This window comes from Malurus melanocephalus, unplaced genomic scaffold (assembly GCF_030028575.1).
Source record: "Malurus melanocephalus ecotype Western Australia unplaced genomic scaffold, MMel_1.1 scaffold_32, whole genome shotgun sequence".
NCBI lineage: Eukaryota > Metazoa > Chordata > Aves > Passeriformes > Maluridae > Malurus > Malurus melanocephalus.
In genome coordinates, this window is record NW_026623264.1 from 245,601 (window position 1) to 265,660 (window position 20,060).

A 20,060-nucleotide genomic window follows, 5' to 3' on the forward strand; every position below is an offset into this window, starting at 1 on the left:
AGGTGAGGGAAGCACATGCAGGCAAGCCAAAGGAGAGCAGAAGGGAAAGGACTGACTAGAAGAAGAAAAAATGAGAACACAAAGCTGGGTGATTAGGACTGGTCTGGGGGCTAAAATCAGAGAAAACTGAAAAAATACTATTACTCAAAATAAGAGTTGCACAAAAAACTGAGAGAAAACAAGGCTTTTGTCTGGTTGTGGGTGAGGTTCAAAAGGCAGGAGGTACTGAATACCACACTATAACTGAAACTTTCCCATAGTCAAACAGACTTAYATATACACTTTGGAGTGTTTTAATACCCTACACCTGTATATCTTTAACTATGTTCCCATTTAAAGCAATAAATAAACAAACCTCCCAACCTTCTAAAGATAATTTAGGGTAAAACTGCTCTACTYTTCTAGGAAGATGAGAAACAGCATCTCATTGTTGGTGTATATTTTGGTGCTCARGCCTAAAAAAGGCACTTAGTACCAAGGTAACCAAAATAGGAAAGAAATGGAGTTTCAGAATTTAAGCTAAATTAATCCCCACTTGGTTTGAATTCTGTGTATTTCTCGCAAAGCTCCACAACAGATGCTTAACCTACACATTCTGATTTGCTTGCTTGGTAAAATGCTTGGCGCACTAATGTTGCAATATTATTAAATCTGGTCATACCATCTGCAATCCATTCTTAGCTGGAAAGCTGTATTTTAATAGAAATGAATAATATATATAATTTTCCTACATTTCCCACTCTAGCAATAATAACAGAGCAAATGAAACATTCCAAAAATTGGAGTAAGTCTGTTCAAAGCCTAAGAGTTTTACAAGGACTATTTAATGGTCTTTTGTCAGAACCTCACATAAAACCACAGAACAAATTTGAAYAGTTCTCTGAACAGAACCAGTTAAATATGAAATACTTCATATCTGTATTACTTACCCAGTCCCAGCCCCACAAATTCATCAGGTGCCTGATCTTTTGTKCCAGTAAAAGAACCTTCCCTGCCACGGACTGTCCCTGAGATGTAGCGAGGTTTTACTCCAGTTCCTATTAACTGKGCCAGTTCAAGTTGACTGATGCATTTCAGAATCTATTCCAGAGAATAAAGAAGTTGTTTAGAAGTTGTTTATAACAAAAAGCACTTTGAAATAGCAAAAAGCAAGTAAAGATCCTTGGAAGAAAAAAATTCGGAACATGTGAAGYCAGGCAATATGCTCTTCTGTCCAAAATGAATATTAATTTAAATAGYACTGGATTCACCTCTCACAATTTTATTTCTCACTTGGACATATTTTGTTACTTTAATTGGCTGCATAATGTATGCAATGAAAGTATATACTTGGCACTTACCTAAACCCCTAACTGTATTTATGCACAAACAAGCACACTACTGTGTTGAAAAAACAGTAAACATGCTTTCTTACAGTTCAAATASAAATGACTTGTACCTCATGCCAGGAATTTCCTAAATAGTTTCCATCTGTATGAGCCACCGTGATGAGAGTTTTAATGGTATCAATATTCTTCTGCTTCATTTCAGTAATACCAGAACTCACTGTAAGCAACGTAAATCTTGCTAGTGCTTGAACATAGGCATCTCTTTCAAGCTATAAATGGGAAAGAAACAAAAGTCTCATAAATATTTTCTCCTTTTCTTGTTCTTAGTACAAYCTGCATGATTTCATCAACTATACCATCTACCTTTCTCTTCTTAGAACRGAATTGCCAAAGCATAGTGAATATATCTCATGTTCTTCACCCTTAAGAAGGTATCTGTGGCATAAAATCAGGTTCCTTCTATTCAGGAACATGAAGTGTAATGTCTGATAGCAYAGAACATGTAAGTTGTATTTAGATTTCTGGTTTGGTCTTTTTTTGGGGAAAATGGGATGCTGTTTCAGAAGAAATGTTGCTACTCAGCTAAGCTTTTAATATTCATGCACTATACTCAGACTTATTCTGAAAATGCTGCCTTAGCAGACTCACTCAAAGTTGTAGCATTTTCCTATCAACAAAATCTAAAAAATATATCCAAAAAGCGTATTATGCCAGTTTCATGGAGTTGCTCAAAGTTTAATTGATTTAATCCACATCATTTGGAGCACCTCAGGAGCTTCTGAAGCAAGTGTCATGGGTAAAGAGCAAGTGACAATAATTGAGATGGATCTCACAAAAAATTGTACACAACTTTACGTGTATGGTATCTACAAGCAACAAAGGAAACTCCTCAGCTCTCACACGAACCAACTACCATGGTAAAAAGGGGATTAAAGTTGAGCCCACAAGTGCATTTTATTCTCTGTATCAGCTGAAGGCGATAGAGTGAAATGGTTGTATACCAGATAAACAAATGGTTGTATATGAGATAAACAAATGGCAATTATGAAATATATGTAACTGTTCATATACTTAGGTCTATTTTCAAGCAAAAAATAATTGAGCCCAGAAAATAACCAAATACAAAATATTTTTAAAATAAAATAAAATCCCRGGAAAAATGCTTTTCCACAGAGCGAACATGAACACCACAACAGCAGGCTATGGGAGAAGGACAGACTGTCACTGAGTCACTGAACACAGCATGGCTGCCATGTTCAAACCCAAGCACTGCTGCAGAATATGCCAGCAAAGGCACAGAAATCGATGGAGAAGCACAGAAWAATCAAAGTCTCAAAGAAAGTGTACTAATCCATGAAGCTGTAGAGTCTACAAACCGTGCATCTTTTGTAAAAACAAAACATTTTTCAATTCTACTCGTGCATGGTATTCCCCCATACCCCCTTTTTCCAAGCCAGCAAAGTAGGAGAAAAACAACTAAACAATGTGTCTACCACCCASAAATTAAAATATGATAATATAAACAGATTAAGTACATCCTTTTGATGTGTAACTTGTCTCAGATGCCTAAAGACCAAAGTAGACTGTKTGACAAATCTAAGATTAAAAGCATAATTAATTAAAACCAGAATCTATAATTGAGGTTTTAGAGGTGAACATACATAACTTAAACTATATTGTGTACTTTGGAAATTTTCTTAGAATTAAAAGCATCCAGGTCCCTTCATTATCTCTCAAGTTGTGTACTAATGTTAACTCTTAACAAACACCAATCCCWATTTCTGTACATTTGCACAATGAAACTGATAAGTTGCCACTTCATTCCAACAGAAAAGATTCTTAAATCAGATCAAGTACAGATGTGTCAGTCTCCTTCAAACCACCAGAGCCATCTGGTGTCTGAAGTCAGATCCCATCTAATCAAGACCTTGTGAACGGAATCATGCTGTAATACTGAAATCACCAACAAACCAATACTATTTTTAATTATATCAATGAAACRGAATTCCCATACAAAACCAAGAGGGAATATAATTTATACTGAAAATTCAAAAGCAACACTTCCCCTTTTCTGAAATTTAAGAGTTTGTTTTTTGATCACCTCCAGTTCAATCATGTCCTGAGCCAATGGAAGGGTAAAACTGAATCACAGGGATCTTAAAGCTATGTCCTTGCCCTGCGCACACAAGGCTGACCACTGCAGGACTGAGAGCTAAACTCTGCAGAGGCTGAAACTGGAATTTCTACCAGTCCACCTTTGTAACTTAGAAACAAAAGTTACCAGGGTGTGAATTTCATTCTCAAGGGCAGGCTCCAGGGAAGGCTTTGTTAAAGAAATTTTTAAGTCTGTCCAACTCAGAGACTGCTGGTGGTGCAGAAGTTAGGTGGAAGACAGAGGAAGGAAACCTTRTATGATCTCAAATAGGCTTTTTAAGCAGATGGTCCCAATGCACAGGTCCCAATGCACCTTTTCACATTAGAGATAAAATGTTACCTAACTAGCCAAACACAAGTGCAAGGGAGAAGGAAGGAAAGCATTCACTACTGTACCATACACTTCAGCATTTTCTACTTAGTCTAATATGGYTGGGTTTTGGGTTGGTGTGTGTTTTGTTTTGTTTGAAGCATTTTCAATGCACACATTGAAATAACATGAAATAACACAATGGCAAAAAAMCAAATTTTGCTTTCCCCTCTCTTCAGCTATCCCTCCAACAGACTTACGGCAGACCAGTACTCCATTTATTAACCAATAATCTGCAGTAACATAATTGTACCTTCCCTACCAACGGTTTTTAAACAGAAAAACAAGAGTCAAAAAAAGCCAAAGTTTAATCACAATTACCCTCTGGAGCCTGAGCGTCTGGCATTCTTGGCATTGTATTTAATGCAAGGTACTTTCATTCATTACATCAGGAATGCCATTTCCAGTGCCATRAATGTTAAAAGGGCACCCATTTATAGAAATCTGGGAATAGTACAATCTCTCTGAAGTATTGAGAGAGTTAGAATATATTGAGAACAGTATTTCAAATATAGTTCACAGARATACTATTTTACAGGACAGAGAAACTAATTTTATGAAACAACAGAGCTAAACAGCTTTGTAACAAAGCTAGAAAGTGCTTTGACATAAAAGTAGTCAATTTCTAGGGAAACAAAAATTCAAAAGCATGGAAACACTTACCACAAAACAACAGGAAAAACAGCGGTCACTTCATTTACACTTCCAGTCAAGTATCAGATGAAATAGTAATGCCAGAAGCAGGCAGCCTCTAGGTATTGCAGTGCATAGCTTCAGCAACAAGGACTCTTAGAACCCCACTAATATTTTGCTGGTACATAAATCAAAGTATTGTCTCAATCTTACATTTTTTACCTGAATGTTGAAAATGCAAGCAATCCGGATTGCACATCGTATACCCTCCAAACAAAGAGAGGCAACTTCGGTGTCATCACAGTCCTGTAGACCCACACTGAATGCAGCTAGAAAAGGTGTCCATGCCAACTGGAATGTATGCAAAGTAARTTTTATTAGCAATTGTTGCTACTTGAAGGGAATGTTATAGTTTAAACATCTTGCTGAAGTGTAAATTCATTCATTCACATTCACCTTGAAGTTGCCTTTTGCCAAAAAGGAAATAGAATAGGTAGACATGAGACACAGAATAATATCAAGTGTGGTTAGAAGAGACAGGAGACACAGAAAGGGACAGACTTRGAACTGCCCTCAAAAGCACTCATCCTCTCCCTCAGCAACTAACATGCAACCATCCTCAGATAGTTGTAAAAACCAAACCATAAAGCTATGTCAATTAGATGTCTGTTAAGAGTTTTAGCATTCCCAGGATAACTTTTATCTTTGCACACTGAAAAACAGAGTCAATAGTTATTTTAATAACCAATACACCATTTAACTGATTTATTTATGATGAAAAGTACATACTTAAATAAGACTAGCTTGTCCTGATAACACCAGAAGGAAAAGAAAAAATGAAGGTAGTGAAAATGAGGTGAACTTTATTAATGACATTAAAATTATTGTAAGACAACACCACCAGCCAAAAAACCAAACCAAACCAACAACAACAAAAAAAACCAAAACAAACAAAAAAAAACCCAAAAAACCCCCAAAACAAAACAAAAAAAAAACCACTTCAAAACAAAAAATCCCCCAAACAAACAAATGCCCCCCAAGACACAACTCTACCTTATCTCTCTACTACTAATTTTATTGCCCTTGTTCCTGCATCTTTTTATACCTAAGCCACTCTTGACGTTTCCTGTTCCTCTTGCCTCAGGTGGCAGTGAGGATGTAATATATGCAACTAAAATTTAGTGCAAGAGAGTCTATATAGTCCTTTCCCTGTGGTCAAGGCTCCCTCTCCCAAAGACAGAAAAAACAATGAGAAAATGCAGAGGATCCTGTTGTAACTACATGCGGTTACGGAGAGGAAACACCATGATACCCAGAATGATTTTAGAAATAATTTTACCCGAAGTCACCCCAGATAAAATACAGAGTCAATAGGCAAAGCAAGGAACAACAGATTTCACACTTAATTTCTTACTAAAATGATGCACCGCAGARCTTTGGTTTCATTTAAGCCAGCAATTCCAAAAGCACTACCCCCRAAAAGCATTTAATGCTTGCACAGACCAAACCATAACTGTGGAACAGTATTAAAGGCATCAGATGAATTCACAGATACAGAATTCCCTACTGTACGACCCTAAAGGCCCTTCCAACCCAAACCATTGTATGATTTTATGTTCAGAAATGTATGTTTCTTCCTACCACTTCCTAATTTTCATTGCTACTGAAACCAAAACTAATCTTAAAAAAATCACAAAACTAAAATAATTTCTTAAGAACTATCTAACAGTCTATATACTGTGCCTTATAACTAGATGTATGCTGGTATTTGTAGACCATTTTTTTAATAAAGGTGAAAATCAAGCCTCAAAACCAGATGATCAATTTTGGGCTACTCAGATGGATGCATAAAGTGAATTTTTGCTGTTTAAAAAATGTAGCCAGTGTATCTGTAAATACAGTTATAACGATCAATTTAATGTGGACATCARTGGGTGAGATACATAGGGATTTGTAAAGTTTAGCTGAAAATTTAAGTCTAAATAAAAAATGTGAAATTAAGTGTTTAAATTCCACAATTCTCACTTTTTTTTTAGAAAAGGATCCTCTGTTCAATACATTACACTGTCCTCAGTACTTTAATTAATTCACTAACATCCTCAAGTAACTTCAAGCAACAACTTCTAATTATTTGTACCTTCATGAAAGATGTTTAGGGTGTTAATTTAACCTGGGTGCTTAGTATTTTGCTCCTTTGAAAATGAACTTTGGMGATATACTAAAGGGTAGGAACTACTAAGGGGTAGGAACTACTAGGACTGACATCTTAAAAGAAAATCACACTATGAATTTTACAGATGCCTGCATGTGAATTATTTAATTTCAGCCTTAAGGAAGTCAACAGAGAGGAAGTATAGTACACCTCTGCTATCTGACACCTTTAATGACCYAAAAGTAAATTTCTAAGAAGGCCTGTGCTTAGTGTTCCTCTGCACAAATGGAATACTATGCTAGTTTTTTTAAGGAGGTGACAAAGAACTCCTAAGTTTGCCTCATAGAGAGCAATCTTAATCCTCAGTATGCCCAAGTGGCCAAGAAGGTCAACAGCATCCTGGCTGTACCAGCAATAGTGTGACCAGCAGAACCAGGGCACACTTTGAACCCTGTGTTCACTTTTGGGCCCCTCATTACAAGAATGATACCGAGGTGCTGGAGTGAGTCCAGAGCAGGACAATGGAGCTAGTGAAAGAGGTRGGAGTTGGTCTCTTCTCCCAAGTAACAAGGGAAAGGATGAGTAAGCAGCCTCAAGCTGCACCAGAAGAAGTTTAGATTGAATATTAGGAAATATTCCTTCACAGATGCAGTTGACCAAAGTTGGAACAAGCTGCCCAAGGAAGTGGTGCAGGCAGCAATGCTGAAGTAATTAAAAGACATGTAGATGTGAAGGAATTAAAAGACATGTAGATGTGGCACTTAGGGCCATGGCTTAGTGGTGGACTYGGCAGCACTGGGTTAACWGTGGGACTCAAAGCTTTCAAGAGTCTATTTCAACCAAAACGTTTCTATGATTCTTAAGCCTGGAGCTCCACCTGACCTCACAGCACATCCCTCCAGAGAACTATTTGTTTATTTTAGTGGTCGTGGTCTGAGTGTTACTTTACTTCCCTGGAGCAGTTCACGAAGAGGTCATGTGAGGACCATGCCTTGAACAAGGGCACAAAAGAGAGCACGATTAAGGGCATAACAATTTATCTCAATGGCAGATGAGTGCTGTGAGTTAGTTATGCCAGAGACCACATCCAAGAGCACACTGAGGCATGATACACTGCTGAACATACTCTGTATCTATGAATCTGAATCACTGATATGGAAAAGGCTTTTGGGATGCAGACAGCTTTGCACTTACACAATAGCATATAGGCACTTAAAATAATAGATTAACACAGGTCCAACTTCCTCCACCACAATGGATGAGAGGCCTAGCTATTCTTAAGTATTAATGTGCAACAGAAAACATCAGATAAAAGTTTTTCCTGCTAAGTGCTCTCCCAAATGCAATGAAGTAATCTCACCCAGTGAGACTCAGAAGCAGGAGGGGGGGGACTCAAAACAATTACCTGAAATTAGTAGTTTCTCACATAAATCTGTTGTTGACTAGGCCTCTATATCTGAAATAAAAATCCTATCAGGGTTTTGGACTACATTTTACAGGTTTTTTCCCTTTACCACATTCCTCATAACTCCTCCATTGCATCGAGATGCTTCTTCTATCAGCACAGAAACTTCTTAAATTCCAGAGTAAAAGAAAATAGATTAGAAGGCTCTAAATCCTTTCTTGTACCAAATTAAGTAACTCACAAAATGAGCAAAACATAGCAGATGCAAATCTTCAGTACTTTCAATAAATCCTTTCAGTCAGCATTTTRTATTAACAAACTCTGATATTCTACGTTATTATTTAAACATGTATCTCACCTTAAACATGGGTCTCACATGCTCCAGGTGTGTTGCACTAGTAAAAGGGGCCTGAACGTGGCTCACTGCCTCCATAAGAGCTTTAGCTGTTTTAGCCATTTGCTCCATTTCCAAGTTATAYAGGAGTCTTCTCTGCTTTTCACTAGCAACACCTGCAAACAGATTTTTTCCTCTCATTTGAGTATCTTTAGCAATATAATCAATTTATGTTTTTCATTACGTACAATACTCAGATGCATTTTTGTATTTACTTTCTGAAATTATCATACCAGCCTTCCTGTATTTCTGTAACAATACAGTTAAAATTTAACTTAAGGCAAAACTGTTTATGAAATGTAAGCTATTTTTAAACCTTTATAGAATTTTAAGATTTGAACAAGAGATTTCTTCTCCATCATCTCAACTGACAGCATAAATATCACACCCACTAAGCTAAATTAAAAATGAAGAGATATTTCATAGTAATCCATCAGCAGAGTAAGTAACAATAAAAATAACTGGCCATCCTTTTTCAGAGCAAGAACTACATTAAACCTTTTCATTTCCATAACAAAACCTCCATCTCATCAAGACAGTGACATCCAAACAGCACGTAATAATTAACTTTCTAAAAATAACAATAAAATATTATATCAAGTGAATGAATACTGAAAACAAGAGCAATTCTTTTTTCCAGATGTGCATTTCCTGCAAGAATCCGTTCATAAGGCTAACACAGGACTTAAATTACACAAATACATTGGGAAAAAGTTAAAGTCTCTCTTAATGCTCTCTGCAGAAAAGCGAGAATGAGKAACATCTCAATTCTCACACTGTGCAAAACACGGAAAGTTACTCTGGCATCTGAGATAGGAAAAGATAATTAATCAAGTACAAAAATTTGGCCTAAAGAACCAAGTATTGCAAAATTTTTCAAGATAACAGATTGGTTATTGCAGGAAATCACAAACAGTTACTTTAGAAATAGAAGCCACACCCAGTGCATGTGCTCTGCACTGTGTCTATTGGCAACRTCCTAACTTCAAACAGCCCTGCAATTTCCCTCTGCTGCTGCTCAGCAGCAAAATCTGCCTCCTTCACGGTCAAAGCACTGAATGCCAGGAATTCAGATGCAAAGGGAAGTGAAAATTAGCAGCTGCATTTAATGCAGATTTGAGGTTAGCATCATGCATTTATGTCAAGAAATTAGAAGGTAGGACCCATTGTGAGTTAAATGAGTGGTGTTTGCTTCATTCAATGCTTGTTTCAAAAAGGAGGACTTCATGAAACTGAAGAGCCAATCCTTGAAGAAAGCCAACAATGCAACTACTTACTTTGTTTACTGGATTTTGTGGGTATTGTTAATTCTTTTGTTTCTTTCATTGATATCTTCTTTCCAGCTATTTCATTATAGATAGCAGACAAATATTCTTCAGGGAGATCTTTACTGTCATTGATACCTCTATTCATTTTAATATACTGTTCTTTTGTCATTTTATTTTTAACCTGAAATGCAGAAAGTAGCTGTAAGTATCAACAAATGAAGCACGCTCATCACAGTTACAGTACTGCCTATAAAACTGCCCAGCTCATGAAAAGTTACTACCAACGATAAACCTGTTAATTCAGAAGACATTTTAAAGTATTCAATATATGCAAAACTACACTGTGAAATCCACAATATACCACAATGCCATGAGGACATTCCAACATTCAAATATTTGGTAGGATACACAGATAAAAGATGCCAATTTAAGACATACATTAAAAAAAAAAAAAAGGTACTTTATCTTGTCATACAGACCAAACTATCTTACAGAAATCTACTTTACAGAAAGGCCTAAACAAAAAAACTTCAAAATTTCAACACTCATGAAACATAATATTGCACAAACTTAAGCTACTTCTTACACACATACTAGTGCTAAATTGGACATCAAACTCTTACAACTACACTGTCACAAAGCCTGCAAGTTACATGCCTATGAATTACATAGATATTTATTCCAGCAACATACCTGTGGACTGTGAAGATCTGTCGTCAACATGATAATTGAGTAAGCTAAAACATATGCAGTATCTGCACTAGCAAAAAGAGTTTGCCTGAAGGCAAAAAGGAGAAAAAGAACAGCAAATTTAATTTATCAGCATTTTTTTACTAAATATTCAGCTTTACAAGGTTCTGAAGAAGCACATCTTACCCCTGGTTACATTCTAAATATCTAGCAGCAAATTTCTCCATTAAGCGATCAATTTTTTGAGCTTCTCCTGGTAGACGAAATCCTTCCAGAAACATGCGCAGAGCTGAAACAAAATCCTTTCCCGAAAAGTCGTGTTGGTCTACATATGCATACATGACTTCTTTGTTAAATTTATCATTGTCTCCCAGGAACTCTCCAACCTGAGTCTAAAATAAGAACAARAAAGACAAACTAGTGTATTTATATTTGAAAAAAAACCCAAAAATCAACAGTCAAATGTCTTACAAAAAGAGTGGCATGTATTGCAGTTAACTGAGACATTCTCCTGCTTCTACCATTTAAAGCAAAGTATATTGGCCATATACTCCATCATAATGCTCTTACATGCTCATACATATCTTCCTACATCCTTCCTTCTCTGCCTTTTCTCACATGCAATTTTTTCCTTAGATGAATTCCACACGTGTACAAGCCAAAGTTATTACAAGTAATTGTTCTCTGCTGTAATGAATTTTGCAGTTAAGAAGCTTATTACAGGAATGAAAARCTTACTAAACTCAACTTTATCCCCTAGAGTACTGATCTCAAACAGATGCAAGTGATGCTCAAATATAAATAGCTAGTACTCAAATACATCCAACTTGATCACTGTCAGCACAACACAGTACAGTGAAAAATAGCATGCATGCAGATAAAGATGCCTGTATATATAAATTGAGGTTAAAAAACATGTTACAATGTCTGATTCCAAGCATTAACACTGAAATTTGGGACTTCAACYACAGTGCAAACATGGCCACCAATGGGTGTGGTTTTTATGCACAACAGTAAGAACTGCTATTCCAAAAAGTTAGCTTTTTCACAGTAATATTAACTTGAGATATTCCCACACTCCTTATTCAGATGTTGCAGAATCCTTCCAAGCCCACCAACAGCTGCTAGCTGTAAATAAAATCAAAGAGCYAATCTAAATTAAATAACTTTCCTTGGGGGGCAGAAAAAAGTGCTTTTCATGTTGTTGCACTACATTTTTTTTAGTCATCTCTGAAGGACAGATACTTCTGGCAGTTCCTTATTAAATTATATACCATTTACTAAGTTGCTTCAAGCAACACGAGCAACTAAGTACAAGTTTTGAGTCAGCTCAAGTAGGTCAGTCTCTTGCTTTACACCTCGCTGAACTGCAGGATGCATACAGCACAGGGTACAGCTCTAACGCATCCTCCAACTCAAATTCCTTGAGCTTACAAATTTTAGAAGGGAGAGAAGTTTCCTTTTCTTCATTCCACAATAATGTGTTACGCACTCTCAGCACTATCGAGTGATTCGCAATTAGTATCAACACAGCAGCATGAGCACAGACAACCATCAGGAATGCAGTTTCCTTACTGAATCTAATCTTTCCTCTTGATGCAAGAATTGAGCAATATCTTCAGGGGTTGTGCCAAGCATTCCTTGTTCTTGCAGRTACTGAATCCCTCTCTTTGGTTTCTTATTGAATCTGTACAATGAAAAGAAGGATGAAATGAACATTAACCCTTTTACCCATGCACAAAACTGTACCAGCTTAAGTTAAAAATTCAGTAATTTCAGATGAGATGCTGAAAAATCCATATATTAACTATTTTTCTTTTATCAAACTGCACGTTAGACAGGAATGAACTATTTCCATTTACTTTGGCACTTATGAAGGAAAAAATATTCCAAAAAAGAAGCAAAATCTTGACTTAAGAGTAATTACGCTGTGTTGATTTTTACCTTAATCTGTATGAAACAATCAACAAATCCATTGGTTGCCTGTAAGAATTAAATGTACAAAACATAGAACCAGGAAACTGAAAGAAACTGAAGTCCTAAAGGACTAAGGCATAATTAGGGGGTTGTAGGGTGAAGGGTCGTAGAACTGCAAGAGGAAACTTTTATTTTTGCATAAACTGACCTCACTGAGGAGATTAGGGTGATGAAGATTAAATCAGATTCGTGTCAGACTGCATCATGAAATTACACTATCTTCCAGTTCTAATTATAACAAGCTAATTAATCATAAGAACTCATCAGCATAAGCATATAGGCATTTTCATTAGTAACATGTACATTAAAAACRGGCCATAGTCAAATGATCACGAGTTCAATGTTCTTTTTATCCAAATATAAAAACCTTATTTTTAGACAAGCAGGTCTGGAGAAGAAAGAACAAACATTCAGAGTACTCATCTTCTAGCTGTGAGGAATTAGGTTAACACAAAACACTGTTGACAGGCTCCAAAGGGGACACCATTCAGCACTCTTTCACCAGAGGAAGTGCTGTTACATCCAGAGTTTTTTTCCTAACACAAGATGAGTATCTATGAGGAGAAGGAAGAAAAACCCAGGAATCTTCATAGCTCCAAAAGAATCCACCCTCCCACGGGTGATAAAAGGGCACTCACAAGTCAATTCCTTGTTCTATTATTTCCTTTTGTTGCTTTAGGACCTCAAACTGCTCTGGGTTGTCAGTGCCAGACATCTGTGTGCTGTAACTGCCAATTCCTGATGAAGCAGTAGAATCCAAAGAATTTAAGCTTCCATATCTGTTAATTGTTTCAGGGTGTTTGGTTTCACTGCTGTCCTGTTCTGTGGGTTTTTCTTGGCCTATAAAATGGAAAGGGTTACATATATCCAAAATACATACAGTGAAAAGAAATAAAAATCACATGTTGAATCCTCTCTGAAGGCTTCTAAAACTCAGTGCTCTCTTCAATCATGTAATAATAATACATACATTCTGGTTTTATTTAGGTTTGGAAAGAAAAATAATTAAAAAATCACTGTAACACAACTCAAGCAGAATTCTCTCAGTTAATTACATATGAAATTTAAGCCTTAAAATTACAACTGTTATTTGCAGGCACTTGGGGAAAAAAACCTTTCAATATACATATATATATATATATATATATATATACACACCTTTCAATACGTTTCAGTATATTTGAAATATATTTCATTTTCAAATCCAGTGTCACATTTAGCCTGGAGCAACTATTTTAAGTTTTTGAAACACTATGTCTAAAAGAATTTAGGTATGTCAAGGAGCTGGTGCTCTTTGTTCACAAAGACAACCACGTTAACCACTTCTAGAAAGTTTATTACGTCACCCAGCAGCTTTAAGTGCTTAATCGGAAAATTCTGTCATAACCTGAGTACTTCTCATCTCAGGCTGGATGAACACAAGAGTAAAACAAGTAATGTTTAGTTACTTCACAGATGACAATWTTCAAACTTCTATAGCTATAAAATGTTTAAGTAAATAAATAAATAAGTGGTTTTTTTACTAGTAAGTAACAAAAATGTTCTCCATTCAGCTTGCTTTAGTAATTGTTTAATCATGAAATTAGGTAAAAATAAGGGTACTTCATAGTAAGTTTTGAGATACTTTAAAAGTCAGAAATACAGAAAATAACYGGATTTAGACATTTTTAGTCCAGAAGAATTCTAGGAATTTATATAATTAGGAAAAGACAACTTGTTTAAATTATACCAAACTTATCAGTATTTTTACCAAAGGAAAAAAAATTTTCTTTCTTTTTTTAATACAAGAGGCTCTACCAGTCTGGACACTAACAGCATCAAAACACTGGAAGAACACACAGCTCCTGCAGCACCTCTTTACTARAGCCAGAAGAAATACATTGTATGTCTTACCAAGTGTTGTCTGGGAATTGGGATTTACATATTGATCCTTACTCCACTCCACCATGCATTTCAAGATCGATACTAAGCATTCCAATCCTTTTTTCCTCAAACTTAATTCCTATAAYAAAATTCATAAACAGTTAATTAGTGCACAGAAGAGTTTAGTCTCAACCCATCATGCCAAGAAACATGAAACTTCATAAAGATTGGTGCGTTTTTTACCTGAACATTGGACATGCCAAGTTCTTGGCTACCCCTTCCTTGAGCAATCTTTGATAAGTCATTAACCAGCCTTTCAAATATATTTGCTGCATTTAAATCACAATCATAGTTCACGTAGATGTCCACTACGCTCTGGGCATCTGTAAATAAAGTGATATTGTCAAACTTGGAACAAACACCAGATAATGGAAAGCAAGTATAGTTTTGTTCTTTAAGACAGAAAACAAAATCTAGAACACAACAGTTCTTAATACCTGCACATATCCTTGTCAGTGTCTGTATAACCATCCACTTATGATCAAATGAGCTAGTAGAAGTTTCCAAGATATACAGGAAAATTTCTTTGAAGAAAACCTAATAAATTTTCCAGGAAGAGAGAAACAAAAATGTTACAAATACAATCACTAACTTTGATGGTCAAAATTCTGACATAATTCTGAAAGCAGCACTTTAGAGGTACAGGAAATTATGGAAAGGGAAAAAAAAGAAGGGAGGAAAGGAATAAATACAACTTTATAATTTATACATGCAAATTAGGAATTTGAATTATTTACTTATGTACTTCTGCAGTGTTGTCCATATGAAAAATCTGGTTTATTTTCTGAGCATTCAAAACCAGCAGAATCAGGAATAATGTCAAATCCTGAAGGATAATTCAGCCTAACATRATGTCTAAAGTGCTGTTAAAAAATCACTTAGGATTCTGAAAGAAGAGGTATTACCTCATGACAAAGGTATTTTCTCTACAAGTTGATGACATTATGGCACCTTCATTAGAACGGAAACATCTTGACATAGAAGAACCACTCTACAGTATTAGATTATTGGAAGAAAGGTACTGTTCAGACACAGCATGCAGCAATGCCATTAACAGGAAAGCTACTCTTCCCTAGAACAGAGATAAGCTGGTCCTGAAATCACTTTAGTACATATGCTGCTGTTTGGGCCACGAACTATTTCATCTGCCTTCAGTTAGTTCCTCACCAGATCTATCAGCACCACAGACTGATTAATTCAGCTGAGCTTGCTGAGCAGCTAAGCTAAGGCTCCTTCTCACTTCTTCCCTGAGCAGCAGCAACTGCCATTAACAGCATCTGAACTCAAAAGTGAACTCCTACAGGGCACGACATCACCATCCTACACTGCACTGCATCACTGCTCTGAACCTCCGAGAGCTCAGCTCTTCACAGCCACCTGGGACTACCAAATCCACAACACACAGTTTTACTAGAGGGCTGCCAATAGTCTCAAGCCACTCAACTTCTCTTCTCCAAGAGCATCACATTATTATCCAAATATAGATAATTACCCTTGTTTTTAATATTAACTATTCCTTTATAACACAGAAATTTTACAGAGATTTTTATGCTATTAGCCAGGTAGAGMTAAAAACAAGGCTATTTCCACGTTAAGTCATACATCTGGAGAAAAACAGCAACCTTGACTTTTAGGTAACATTGGTAAGCTATTTCCTCAAGCAAAATGTGCTAACAATAGTTACATTTTATTGATCTCTTTAGAGAAAGATAGGCACACAACATAGTCTCAGCGAACTGTCTTAGTAAGACAAGCATCCCTATGAAACCTAAGGAGTTCAACACATAACAATTCAAAGACTTGCAAGAGCTTAAATGTACTTAAGAGTACTAGCCTGATTTTAGCCACTATTTTGTGTAATCAGAGAAAGATAGATATTTAATAAATGTCATGCTGTGAGTAACGCTCAGTTACACACTTAATGTTTTCTGATTTTTTACAAAAGACAGTAATTTTAGACACTCTCTGGAACCAGCAAAATTATTTCTTTTCTGGCAGAAAATTTAAGAAAGAAGTCATTGATGAAGCAGAGAAAAAAGTATCAGGGCCAAAAACTAACCCCAAATCTAAGCTAGAAGACAAAATAGCTGGAAGCTCTGCATACTACGAAGGAAGTTCAGATCTCTTAGCCTCTGAGATTGAGCTGACTTTTTGCTTCTGGTATCACATTTAGACAAGCATATTCTGGAATGAAATACTTCTCAAAAGTATTGATGGTTTACATTTCAGCTATTTAAAAATACTATTTATCACTATGTAACTTATTGCAATTCACATAAGTGAGCTGAGATTTTGTTCCTAGTATACTGGAAAACTAAACTAGAAAAGAGCTAATTATTTATTATGTTTGGCCAACTCAAGTAGGAGTTTAAATGTAGCTTATTCACAGCTACGGAAGGGCGGTAATGGTAAGTACAGCTAAGTGGCACCCCAAGTCCTGTGATATCTAGGATGTGATTTGCTGCAAACATATCCATTAGCCCACTCAGAATTACAATTACAATATAACTAAGGTACAACTCAAACTATTGTACTGTCAATGGGGAGTRTTAGTTAAATATGTAAGTCAGCAGGCCAACGTATGGTCATTTTCAACAGAATCTGAAACTGTTCTTTTAAAACATGCCACGAAATTCTTACACAGATGAGAAATGCAGCCTCGATCCCAAAATATATAGATTTTGCATATTATAAACCAGAGCATATGGCTCTCCTTACAGCTCCAAGTCACAAACTGAATGTGAATTTATCTACATGTCTACCCACATCTTCAGCATAACCTTTAGCATCAGTAGCTGAAAGGAGAATTCTTAGCTCACTACCAGGAAAAAAGAAAAAAGTTTCTAGAAACTGCTGTACCCTATACTTTGTAATAGATGGATACTTCAGCAGCATCAAGTTTTTGGTTTCCCTACTCACAAGAAGGAAATGTAGCCCTGTTATGTGGTGATGGTCCTAATATAGATACTGTACAACCTGCTACAATGGTTTAGGGCATCCTATATCCAGTTTTCTTCATGTCTTCATTTTCTGTTTGGAGTTTATGAAAGGCTGGCAGTGATGGAAACCAATCAAATTGCTGTCAGAGAACTGCAGCGTGTTCACCACCTACATGCTGACTTGTAAGCACTCTGAACACAGCAAATTCAACACTTTCAGGGAAGCAGGCTGTGGGACTGAGGAGTGGCTCCACCCAGTCTGTCTGATGTGCCAAAACACTGCACATGCACTACAGTCTTGTTGAGCACACAGCTGGGTCTTGAAACGCTTCAAAACGCATCATATTTTCATGGCACATTCAATCATTTCTATCTGATCTATGCTCAATGATTACTGGAAATCTTATTGTTTCTTCCCCAAAGAAGTATCAAAATAACACGATCATTTTCTGACATACTACTGTCAAAAAGAAGTTCTTCCTCCCAAGCTGCCATAGCATATCAACTTGTACAATGACATCCACAGATGAAGAAATCCCTGAATTCAGGGTTCTAATAACAGAAAGATTATCAACATTTCTGAGCATCTTCTCACATACTTAAGCTCCACATGGATGGGGCAATCTGTTGGCTTCAGTATTCACACTGACTCCCCAAACATAAAATTGCTAAAATAAACAGCAGGGATACACTGTGTGCACTACTACTTTATGCATCACAGAATTAAAATCTTTAACATATGGGACTCCACAAGAGGGTAGACAGAGGACAGCGTCGTTTAGAGAAGCTACTTGTACCTTATGGCACAAAGAGCAATAGAGAATTACAGAATATTCCAAGTTGGAATGGATCTGCCAGGATCACTGAGTCCAACTCTTTATGTGAATGGTGCTTACAGGGATACATCTTCCTTTTCCCTAAGACTTAGAATTGACACACGGAAAATTCACCATGTCTGCCAAGACTTGGATAACTTACTGCTAAGAATCTCCACTTACAGCCCAAGGAGTTAAACTGTAAGARCATCTTTAGAAAAAATGAGATCATCTTTTTCAGGACATGTACTGACAGAAGCCCTGAGAAGCAAAGGGCAGTGGCTACATTAATCAAATAGCTGGGACCTCCCTAGCTAAAGAAATCTGTTCAAGTGATCTCAAAGAGAATCCACAATACTTTTCAAGTAAAAAAAAATTATTCTGAAATTCTTTTGCAAAACAGTATTACATAGTCTTTTCATAAGTGTAATTAGYAATATGCAGTGCAGGGTTAAACTTTCCTAATCACATTTTTGAACACTGGTGGAGCTTAGCCATRAATGTACTCAATGTTACTGAGTTTCAGTAACATTCTGTGATGTTACAATGCCACACCCAACAGAAAACTTAAAAATAAGGAAGATCTGGCAAGTCTTAGAAAAAAGCTGTGTGTTGAAGGAAAACAAATTTATTTAAGACCAAGCTACACAATTATAAACAAATGTTCACTTAATACCTCCCACATACTTAATTAAAAATTAATGTAACATACCTCAATCTGCATCTTTAGATGAGTCTTAAAGTTTGACAGGAGGGTAAGAAATATGGAAAGTGAAAGTTCAAAAACTTCTGGAACTGATGAGACTCCATTTTTTGACAGTGCAACACAAAGGTATTGCTTTATCGCATTAATGAACATCTCATTTGTCCTGAAGACTGGTCCTGCATTTTGCAGAATGGACAGAAGCAACTGCAATGAAAGAATCTTTGATCGCAGTTCATGAGATCTAGAATAAAATAAAACAACACAGCAYATCAGCCCAGTGTTGAGTCATTAAAAATAAAATATTCTCTTATTCTCTTGAAAAGTCAATACACATCACAATGACTTTGCAAGTGGAATGGTAATGAGAGAAACTCAAATTTGACACAACCTGTTGCAGAWAGGGTCATAAAATGATGTTGATATTTTTTGTTGAACTGGTCATTTTACAACCAAGAACGCAGGCAACAAGAACTTTTTCCAGAAAAAGAAAAATTACTGTTGAACCACTCTCTCTTCTGCACCACAGAACACCAGCAACAAGAGGCAATGCTGCCCTTGTAGCCAAAGGATGAAAGAGCATTTTTTCCTGTTAACTAGGCTTTGGAARATCCCATCTAAAATATCCAGTCCATCTACCAAATCCTGACTAGTAAAAGGTGGAAATTCCTCCTCCTCCTCCATTTCCACCAGCATGGAAAGAGAGTTAAAGGGCTGTAAAGACAACAGCTGTACTGCKTGACCTACTTCCTGCCAATACTGAAATATCTTTTCTCAAATACAGCATTTATCAGTTACTGGGACCATCCCACTCTGAGAGCAGGTAAGATACAGAAGGTGCCTATTTTAAGCATGGCAGTCACTGAGTCAGGCAACTGCAGAGTTGTCAAGTGCTCCACAGTAACATTCTTACAGATTCAAGTAAGCTAGAACTCATATCACAACAGTGCTGCTATTTCTGCTCTAAAAACTTCAAAACAACAAACACAACAGCCAAAATAATCCTCAAACTACATGTGAAAAAAGAAAACACCACAACCAAAATAATCCTCAAACTACCTGTGAAAAAAGCACACAAAAAAATCTGCGCCTATTAAAATACAATGCAATAAACAGCATTCCAGGTGAAAACAGCATTCCAGTTCTCTCCTAGGACTCCTGACACTCCTTCCAACTCCTGATCATTTCCAAACAGGCTGTATCTCTTCTGAAGGGCAGATATAGRCACAATTGGCTATCCCAACAGGACAGTCCACAGCTTTAATTAAACAACCACCCCTGACAGAGGACACGTATGAAACACAGAGGA

At 36.5% G+C, this 20,060-nt stretch overlaps 1 protein-coding gene across 3 annotated transcripts in view; it reads right to left on the minus strand.

The window, feature by feature from the left end:
• The window catches only part of ARFGEF1 (ADP ribosylation factor guanine nucleotide exchange factor 1), an 85,730-nt gene that overhangs the window by 20,946 nt on the left and 44,724 nt on the right, over positions 1-20,060 (minus strand). For 2 of the 3 annotated variants that reach the window (XM_057363906.1, XM_057363909.1), the window contains 13 exons: positions 18,761-18,995; positions 14,732-14,831; positions 14,478-14,617; positions 14,265-14,373; positions 13,010-13,211; positions 11,970-12,081; positions 10,581-10,786; positions 10,398-10,482; positions 9,714-9,885; positions 8,401-8,552; positions 4,699-4,836; positions 1,439-1,597; positions 930-1,080 (listed from right to left, as the gene is read on the minus strand). In XM_057363906.1, the coding sequence (XP_057219889.1) occupies positions 930-1,080; positions 1,439-1,597; positions 4,699-4,836; positions 8,401-8,552; positions 9,714-9,885; positions 10,398-10,482; positions 10,581-10,786; positions 11,970-12,081; positions 13,010-13,211; positions 14,265-14,373; positions 14,478-14,617; positions 14,732-14,831; positions 18,761-18,995 (1,961 nt within the window). The remainder of the gene's footprint in view (positions 1-929; positions 1,081-1,438; positions 1,598-4,698; positions 4,837-8,400; positions 8,553-9,713; positions 9,886-10,397; positions 10,483-10,580; positions 10,787-11,969; positions 12,082-13,009; positions 13,212-14,264; positions 14,374-14,477; positions 14,618-14,731; positions 14,832-18,760; positions 18,996-20,060) is intronic. The other variant, XM_057363908.1, reaches the window with a different exon arrangement.